The sequence below is a fragment of the Lathyrus oleraceus genome, chromosome 6, assembly GCF_024323335.1.
Source record: "Lathyrus oleraceus cultivar Zhongwan6 chromosome 6, CAAS_Psat_ZW6_1.0, whole genome shotgun sequence".
Classification (NCBI taxonomy): domain Eukaryota; kingdom Viridiplantae; phylum Streptophyta; class Magnoliopsida; order Fabales; family Fabaceae; genus Lathyrus; species Lathyrus oleraceus.
In genome coordinates this window covers 73,741,229-73,751,094 of record NC_066584.1, presented here as the reverse complement: position 1 = coordinate 73,751,094, position 9,866 = coordinate 73,741,229, and the positions used below count along the sequence as shown (strand labels likewise).

Here is a 9,866-nt window from a genome sequence, read left to right as displayed (position 1 = left end):
ACTGAGGGTGGTTCTCCATTATTAGTTGACATATTCTGAGGGTTCGCACTATCTGGATGGTTGGAATTCGCCATTCCCCTCGTGTATCTTCCTCTTTATCTATCTTCGTTAGCGGTGATTACTTTACCACTTCTTAATAACATACAACGAACTTTTCAAAAAGGAGAAAGATGATAAAAAAAAGCACTAATATAAATGAAGAAAAATTTACTACTTCTTTTCAAAACAGTTAACACCAAGTCCCACTGGGCGTGCCAATTTGTTTACCGTGAAAATTGGTAAAAAAACCGCTGATCTTCCAAATTGAAAATAGTTTGGTTACTTACTGGATTTATCAGATTGAACCTAGGACATGTGCTAATTGTTTTTAGGGTGAAGTCTGAGAAATGATAAACACTTCGACAAGGTTCATACTCAAATGACTTGTTAAAGAATATAAAGGAAAGATAACACAAAGAAAGCAATGAAAGTGCTAGAAAGTAAATGGCGAAGAAGATTAATTTCTGAAAAGAAAAGGAAAGATTGATTAAATTTGATTTAAGTAAAAATATAGTGCAACATCAAACATACACTTTCTCAAGTTACATTTTCTCTACAGACGGATACTTTGGGTAAAATGACAAATTTGTACACACTTGAACCACACCGATCCTAACACTAAGACCTCCTATTTATACCAACCAAAATAACCACTTTTAACGGTCTATTCACCATATTGAGACAAGTGGCACTCTGCATGTGCGTGACTGTCCTGAAGGAGAAGGGCGATCCAAAATGCAGCGGAATTTAAAAAAAAAATCTCCTTTAGTGATCCTTACGAATGGGCATGATCAGTGATAGAATCGTTATTTCTTGTGACGATCGAAACCTTTGATGCAGATCTACGGAGCGATCAAGAACATTGGACGATGACAACGCCTTTACTCAGTCCACACGAACGGATTCCTTCAATCTCAGTGCTAGCTGCTACGAATGAAGGCTTTGAGTGAGAGAGAGAGAGAGAGAGAGAGAGAGAGAGATGAAATTTCAACTGCACAAATGCTTTTGCACAAGGGTTCTATTTATAGAACCACTTGCGTGGGCTGGAAGCTAAAAGGCCCACTTAAGTGTATGTGGCCCATATCCTATAATATGCCAAAATCACTTAAGCGCATGGTACCTTACCATATTTCGTATTCTACTTAAGTACACCGTACCTTACGATGTCCTACAATTCACTTAAGTGCACTGTACCTTACGGTGTTCCTTAGTTACTCTATCTCTCATCAATCTGTCCTTTTGTTCGTGACCCTGTAGGTTTTCGCGGCATTGACAATTATATTAAATCACGTATTTAACATAATAAACAGTGAGCGGTATCTAGCAACACATCACTGCTACCCAAGACACGAAAATGTCATGTGATATGGCAAATCCTTTTGTGATAATACTTATGTGTACAATTACCCTTTTGCCCTTATGTCTATATTGAACACAAGGCATAGACTATGTCATCCTTGTCCAGTTCAATATTAGGCCCATAGACATTTATCCTGTTACGTAGGATGGGCAAATTCCATCTAGGTCACTCATGTCCCTTAGCATGCTTCGTGGAGTACCCATCAACTGTCTTTATGGTCATCCAATTACGGACAATGTTTGATCAGCAATAAGGCACTTGAGTCTACATCTAGGGTCCATAGTGGTTTCAGGTCGAAGGGTGGTATACACCATTATCACCATGAGAATAACTTATGACACTTTGCATAACATTCTATATAGTAGTCTCATAGCGGGTCAATCCAGTATAAATATTACTCTTAATATTCATACTTATGTTTAAGACTTGATAACTCCTTATCCATGATCCATGAGATGTGATCATCAGTCTATATACATAATAGTCTTAATGTTTTAATGTTATCCCACTTCACAATAAGGCTCGACTACGGATACTTTAAGAATAGCGTCCTTATGTTTAATGTGATCTCATGATTAGGCTTAACTTGTGAAGTTTGATTCATGGCTTGTAGTATGTTCATGACATTTCACAATGCAATAACCATATTCAAAGTAATTCAGACCTTAGACCATGTAACAAATGTAATGCAATAAAACAACTTCACTTTTATTCAAGTGATTTTTCAATTCATTTTATTTTAACTCAATCTTGTACATGCAATGTGTAATTTAAGGCTTTTCAAATGAACCTAATTGAATAAAATTTTAAACTTGTAATTTCTTCCTTTTCTTAATTCAAACTCAATTTCAAGTTCAATCAAAACAACTCTCCCTTTTTAGGATCAAATAGAAGTGTATGGAAAAAAAGAATGAACATGGAAAATGATAACTCATATTTCATGAGTTATTTTACCTTTAATACTTGAAGTTCTATTGTTTTAATTTAAATTTAAATTTAGTTTATTAGCTTAATATGGAGCACAATAGGTGCTCCTTTTTTGTAGTTTTATGCGTTTTTGTGTCTTTGCAGGAACCCAAGACCTATCAAGTCCTGGCACGCCAAGATAGCAAGAAGAACAAGTGTGCTTAGTCTAGCCCGTTTTAATGCCAAAATATGTTGGAATGAATGTATTCAAGTATTAAAGAGCTAGCAAGAGAGAATTGAGTGCTTTGAGAAGCGGCTGATGTGTTGTAAAGCGAAGAAAGCAAGAATGTGCACTACAAGACAAAACATATTTTTGCAGTACCGCATATTTCTGCACCTCCTTCTCCACAATGTTGCTCTGCATGTTTTGTCCCCTGCATGCTTGGACACATTAGCCCTAGGCATTTTAGAAGAAGAGAAAAGGAGGGGAAAATGTTGAGTGTATGGGCCAAATCAAAAAGCCCATGATCCAAGACATATTCCTAAACCCTAGCTTGGTTCCATATGAAAAGAACAATTGAGTGGATGATAAAAAGTTCCAGTGGTTCACCATATTTTACAAAGTTGGAAAGAAGTTTGTAAACACTTTGAGTGATCGAGAGAAAAGAAGGCAAGTAAAGTGACAAATCATCCTTCAGAAAAGGAGGATTCCTACCTCAGTTGGCACGACAACGCCAGACTCTTGCTAATTAAAGATTGCAAGCAACCATCACTGTTACCTAGGTTGAGTTTCTTTAATGCTTACATGTTTAGAAATGTTTACTCTAGGAACCAGTATGATTGTAGTTATTAAAGTCATTATGAGTTAAAAATCTTTGTGTTGAGCAATGTGATATTTATTAGTAATGAATCTTTATGTTTATGATGTGTCTTAGTGATTGATTTTAGTATTTGTGTTATTGTTATATATTTTGTTTTGAGTTTGATCACCTTAGAACTAAGTGAAAGCTTGTTAGTGCGGGGAACCCATTAATCAAGTGGAACTAATGCTAAATATGATTGAAAATAGTAGGATATGCATATTCACTAGATTAACTATCTTAGAAATAAGGCGTTACAACCATAGGGGAAATGCAAAATGATATTGTCATGCATTATAGTAATGTGAGACTTAGGAATTTGTTCCTTACTATTCATGCATATGATTCAATGTTGTAGGAATACACACTTAGATTGCATTCTGTCCTCATCTATCATGACACATCACAATATATTTATGTTAGATTCATACATTAGTAAGTGGATCACTGTTCAACACACTTCTTTATATTGCTAACTTATCTTGTGAAGTTTGTTATTCTCAACTTGTGTGAATGAACCATATCCTGATCATTATTATTGTTACCCTCGCTCATGCTAATTCACAAAATCATAAGTAAATCAAGTTAAGTTATACCACTCCTTGTGGGTTTGACATCCTTAAATATATCACTTGCTATAATTAAATACCATGTATACTTGGATGAAATACCATCTTTAGCCCCGAAAAGTGTTTGGCACCATTGTCAAGGAGTGTGTCATTAACATATTGATTTATTGTGTTTTGTGAAAATAAGCATTTGAGCTTCTGACCTTTTCTGTAATCTGGTGTCACGACAGAAAGTTAGCTTATGCATGCACAAGTTGTTATCCCCAGGATACAGAGAAGTTCCTGAACCTGAGAGGTCATTACATTTACGAAGGAGATTGTTACTTGCTACTCAACACCCAGTCATAGGAATTCATATTCCTTTGATAGAAGATTTTGAAGAAATTTAAGAGGAGGAAGTTGACTTGGCAGAAACAGACGTTATTGGCATAACTAATAACAGGGCAAAAAACATTAGAGACTATGCAGTCTTTGATCCAAATGCTATGAACACGGGGATTGTCATATCAGAAATCCCCGTGGCTTAGTTTGAATCCAAGCTCATGATGTTTCAGATGTTACAAGCTATTGATCAATACTATGTCACTTCCAATGAAGATCCACACCTGCACTTGCGACAATTTATGGAGGTTGCAAGCAATTTCAAGATTCCTTGCGTGATAGATGACGCCTTCAGGCTCAGGCTGTTTCCTTACTCTCAAAGGGATAGGGTTAAAAGATGGATCAATTCCTTAGAGCCAAACTCCATCGATACTTGGAATGCCCTAGCTGAAAATTTTCTGGCTAAATGCTTTCCACCTGTCAAGAATGCCAAGATGAGGAATAAGATAACATCTTTTAGACAAGGGGAAGACGAGTCACTTTATGATTCTTGGGAAAGATTCAAGGAACTGTTGCAAAAATTTACTCATCATGGGATACCAATCTATATTCAGTTAGAAACATTCTACAATGGATTGGTTCTATCATCAAGAAACATGCTTGATGTTTCATTTGGTGGAGCATTGTTATCAAAATCTTATCAAGAAGGTTATTCATTTATCGAGAGTATCACGACCAACACTTACCAATGGCCAACTACAAGAGCAACTGCTGAAACCACACAAAAGAAGCTTGTTGATATTCATGAGGTCTCAAAGACCACAACTCTTGTAGCTCAGGTGGCACAAATCCATAAAATGGTGAAGAATATAACATCAATTCCTAACGCGACAACCGTTGATCCAGTCAAGGTTGTGACTGACGCATTTGAAGTTGCATGTGTTTAATGTGGAGGAGCCCATTTGTTGTGCTAATAATCCAGTCTTAGTTAATTATGTGGGCAACAAGTTCAATAACCCATATAGTAAAACATACAATCCCAGATGGTGAAACCATCCTACTTTTTCTTGGAGGGATAATCAAGCCCAACCTAAACCTCAAGTACCTCAAATACCACATGGATTCTATGCACATAATCATGGTGTGGATAATCAAGGAGGAATTCAGTTGGAAAACATTTTGAAGTCATTCATTCAAGAAACTAAAAATCAGTTTCAAGCATAAGGAGCTAGCATCAAAAATCTAGAAAATCAAGTGGGGCAGATTGCTACTACTTTGAGTTCTAGAACCTTGGGATCACTTCCAAGTACTACTGGAATTCCTACTTTAGCATCAGGCTCCAAGAATGTCAAGACATGCATGATTATTGAATTAAGAAGTGGAAAAGATGTTGAAACAAGTGATAAGAGTCCAACTCACTCAAGGGATGATTTAGGTATCCCAGGTGCTATAGAAGAGTTGAATGAAGAAGAAGAAGAGGTCACTCTAACACTCAACATTGATAGAAATAAAAAAAGATCATTTGACTTCAAAATTCAGTCTGAACAATTCTGGTACGACATCCACACCAGTGGGAATATCTTCGGACGTGTCTGACAGCAGCCATATGCCCGAGTTTGTGCAAGAGAGACCACCATCTCCTTTTCCTCATAGGATTAGGAAGGCAAAAGAGGAACAACAATTTGGTAAATTTGTGGAGATTTTGAAGCAACTACACATTAACATACCACTTTAAAAAGTCATCCAAGAAATGTCCAAATATTCAAAATTCATGAAAGATGTACTCACTAAAAGAAGAAGAGTGAGAGAGTTTGTAACTGTGGCCCTAACACAAGAATGCAGCCATTTGGTATTAGGAAAACTTCCCCCCAAGTTAAAAGATCCTGAAAGTTTCACTATACCATGCAACATTGGAGATTCTTTTTGTGACAGAGCATCAACCTCATGCCACTCTCTATTTTCAAGAAGCTTGGTATTAGAGAAGCGAGGCCAACAACAACCACCCTCCAACTGGCATATAGGAGCATTTGCTACCCTTAAGGAAAGATTGAGGACGTGTTGGTTAAGGTTGACAAGTTTGTATTCTCACCTGACTTCATAATCATGGATTTTAATGCGGATGGGGATATTCCCATTCTTTTTGGAAGATCTTTTCTTACAACTGGAAGAACCTTAATAGATGTGGAAAAGGGTGAGTTGACCATAAGAGTAAAGGACAACAAGTGGTATTCAATGTGTTAAATACTCTCAAATTTCCTTATGTGTTTTTCATCTAATTATTTGTTGGAAACTACACACTTTTAGAGCCATCTCACTAAAAACATTTTATATATATCTTTTGTTTAGGATTTTTGATATTTTAGATTACATTTTGTTGTATTTAAATTTTCCACTAGAGCAAGGTGATCTAAAGCTTAGAGTCCGAGCTTTGGAATCCGAGAGAGCATTCCAATGCGTTGCGGTTGTGCAGAAAACAATTTTGAATGTGAAGTTGTCTAATAACAGTGGGAGTGCAAATTACACAACTTCTTGGTCCAAACTAGCACTGCCGTTAGGTATGATTAACTGATATATGCACTTGTAAGACATAATATTTATGATGTGTTTGAAAATATTATTTTTTGTTAATTTTGTTAAATTCTTTTAACTTTATACTACTAATGTATCGAACAAGATTCTAAACTTGTCACATTGCCCCGTCCAGATAACATTCTCGAAGTTATCGTGATTAACTGTTAGTATACATTACTGAATTGGATTTATTTTAGCTTTAATGCCTTTTGGTGATTTGTATACTTTTATTTTGATACACAGTTTCGCATGGCGTGTTATGTGGATGTGGGGATTTAATACATTGTATAACATCTAATTTTATTTATACAGCTGAATCTTAATAACTTTTATGTTTTGCTGTGATGTTGTGAATTTGATGATTTTTTACTATGGCTTGATGGGTGATATAAGGTGTTGTGGAATGTTTTTAGTTTTAGATCATGAAATGTAGTGATGATATGAATGATTCATAGTGAAAATTGATGGTTCAAAAGTCTACAATTTTCTCCAGTTCTATTCATATTCAGCATTCAATAGTTGTTTAATGTTGCTTAACATATATTCTAGTTTACGTTTTACTGGTGGTTCAACATGGTTGTTCAATGACAGTGCAAAAGATTTGAGCTTTACATGTTAAGTGTGATTCTGTTTTTCTCCACTCCTATTCATATTCTGCTTTCAATGGTTAATTAATGTTGCTTAACACACATTTTGCTTTTTGTTTGTATGGTGGTAGCACATGGTTGTTCAATGGTTAAGCCAAAATTTTCAACTTTTCATATTTTTACTTATATCTAAAAACCAAGTGATAGTTATGCTATTTTTTGCAGGCAGATAACACTTTATCCCAAAGGAATAGGCATTGAATTGGGTATCTTGCTTTATACATAACTTTGCATAACTCAACAGCCATTTCACTAGGTTCCAAAATATATATAGAGACAACATTACGAATATTTGATCATAATCAAGGCAAATATCAAATTGCAAAAGGTAAAATTTGTTACACTTTGAGGTGCAATACACGATAAAAATGCTAGCTACACAAAATCATATGTTTGATTTGCTAATCAATAGTTATATATGTTTTGTGTCCTCCACTTGCTGCTATTAATTGGTTTAGTGCCTCAAGTCATGAACATTACTTTTTAGGATTTCTTTTCATCTGTAACGAAACTTCTATTTCATGAATATATATTTTTTATTTATACATGGACCAAAAACTGTTGTTATGGAAAACTGCTATTTATACTGCTATTGAAGTTATAATTTTTCTATTTATTCATGCAAAACTGCTATTTATTCATGAATATAATTTTTCTATTTATGCAACGGTAAATCAATTAGTTGTTATGGAATCAAGTAAAATATAGAATTAGAAGGCTTACTGCACTGTCAGAAATGTTTGGAATGTATGGTGTCAAGTCAATGAGTTTTTTTCAGGTAAAACTGCTATTTCTTTGTTCATGATTATGTTTTTTTTTTTCATCATTCGAGCATTATTCAAGTTTATGGAAATAATTGATCTCTATTCAAAATATAATAGGACGTACAAATCCGACGTTAATGCAAAAGCTCCAAATTCCTGCTTTTCATTTTTCACAATGTAAATGTGTGCAGACACTGTTCCAAACACATTACTTAAACACGTAAATCCCGGACAAACAATAAGTAAAAATGTCTTAAACGGGAAACTAAAAGAGACGAGTATTCTCAAGTTAAGTACTATTCTCAATGTAAATGTAAAAAGTGGAGACTAAAATTTGGGAATATTTAAAATGTAATCTTAGAATTACTTTTAGTAAGTCATTTGTGCTTTAAATAATTACGACTGTCTATATAGTTCTATCACGAATAATTCAATGGGACGAATAACAAAACCAGAACGTTTATGTTATAATAAACTATATTATATTAACTAACGGTATTAAAAAAAAACGAACACAAGAATTTTACAATGCTGAGGCTAAGAAAACAAAACTATCACTTCCTTCCTCCTCTCTTCACACCAGAAGCCTTCTTGGCTGGAGACTTGACGGTCTTAGCTTTCACGCTCTTCACCGGAGCTTTCTTTGTACCAGCAACTTTCTTAGGCGCAGTCTTCGCAACAGCAACTTTCTTTCCTGGTGTCGTCTTCGTTGATGTCTTTGCCACCTTTGCGGGCCTTGCCTTGGCCTTTGGTTTCACAACTGCTTTTGTCTTAGCAACAGTTTTAGGCTTGGCAGCAGCTTTGGGCTTGGCGGCAGCCGCTTTGGGCTTGGTAGTAACAGATTTTGCCTTTGAAGCAACCTTTGGCTTAACAACAGCTTTAGCTTTAGGCTTAGCCACTGGCTTAGCTTTCACAGCCTTCTTGGCAGCTGGCTTTGTCTTCGGCTTGGCAACTGCTGGCTTCTTAGCCGCTGCTGAAAGCTTGAATGAACCTTTAACCTTAGCAAGCTTTCCAGAAGCAACGTTCTTCTTCAAGTTTTGGAGCAATAGCTTCTTGAAGTTAACGGGAAGCTGTTTCTGTTTCTCCTCGATGAATTTCGCTATAGCATATTGGCTCGAACCATTCTTCTCCTTCAGAGACACTATTGCATCCTTAATCATCTGCAATTCAATTAACAAATTAAAATTAAGATCCAATTAAAACTATAATTCGCGACGAAACAGTAAAATTAAACATGCAAAGAATTAGAAGAGAGTGAATTGAATTGAATTAAACCAAACCTCTTCGTAAGTAGGATGAGAAGCAGGGCTTCGTGGTTTGGAAGCTTTCTTAGGTTTCGACTCCTTGGCTTTCTTCGTCTTCTCAGCTTCGGCCTTCGGTTTCTCCGAGACTGGAGGTTCAGCAATGGCTGGTTCGGACACTGGTTCAACGGCGATGATGGGTTCTTCGGTTGCCATGGAAATAGATTTTAAAGGAATTGAATTATGGATGAAAAGAAGAGACTGCAATAGTGGAAATTGAAATATTTTTTTGTGTGATAAATTGAAGAGAAATAGATGATTTAAATAGTGAATTGTGTGTGGGGTAATATTCCATTACTTAATTATAATTGGTTCAGAGAACCCCACAAGGATCGCTGCCTTCTTCTAGTTTGAATGCCAACCATTCGATGGGGATGCTATCAACGGTTTTCCTTGATTGATCGGTGGAGAATATGAAGAAATGTTTTATCATTTGGGAGGTGTTGGTTGTTTTAGTTGTGCTTTTAAGTTAGATTCATTTGCTCATAACTTGGGTTGTATTTCATGGATTTGAATGATTGTTTTTAC

General features: G+C 35.7%; 1 protein-coding gene across 1 annotated transcript; it reads right to left on the bottom strand.

Annotated features, from left to right (window-relative positions):
- Positions 1 to 8,496: 8,496 nt before the first annotated feature.
- LOC127091748 (histone H1-like) lies at positions 8,497 to 9,587 on the bottom strand. Its single transcript, XM_051030445.1, has 2 exons — positions 9,318 to 9,587; positions 8,497 to 9,197 (listed from the first exon to the last, which is right to left on the bottom strand). The coding sequence occupies exons 1-2, from the start codon at positions 9,492 to 9,494 to the stop codon at positions 8,592 to 8,594; spliced, it is 783 nt and encodes a 260-aa protein (XP_050886402.1). The 5' UTR covers positions 9,495 to 9,587; the 3' UTR covers positions 8,497 to 8,591.
- Positions 9,588 to 9,866: the final 279 nt, after the last annotated feature.

Bases quoted from the DNA above. Each gene is read 5' to 3' on its own strand.
- LOC127091748 (XM_051030445.1), bottom strand. From the start codon at position 9,494: ATGGCAACCGAAGAACCCATCATCGCCGTTGAACCAGTGTCCGAACCA. The intron at 9,198-9,317 runs GTTTGGTTTAAT...ATTGAATTGCAG, and splicing joins CTCATCCTACTTACGAAGAG to ATGATTAAGGATGCAATAGT.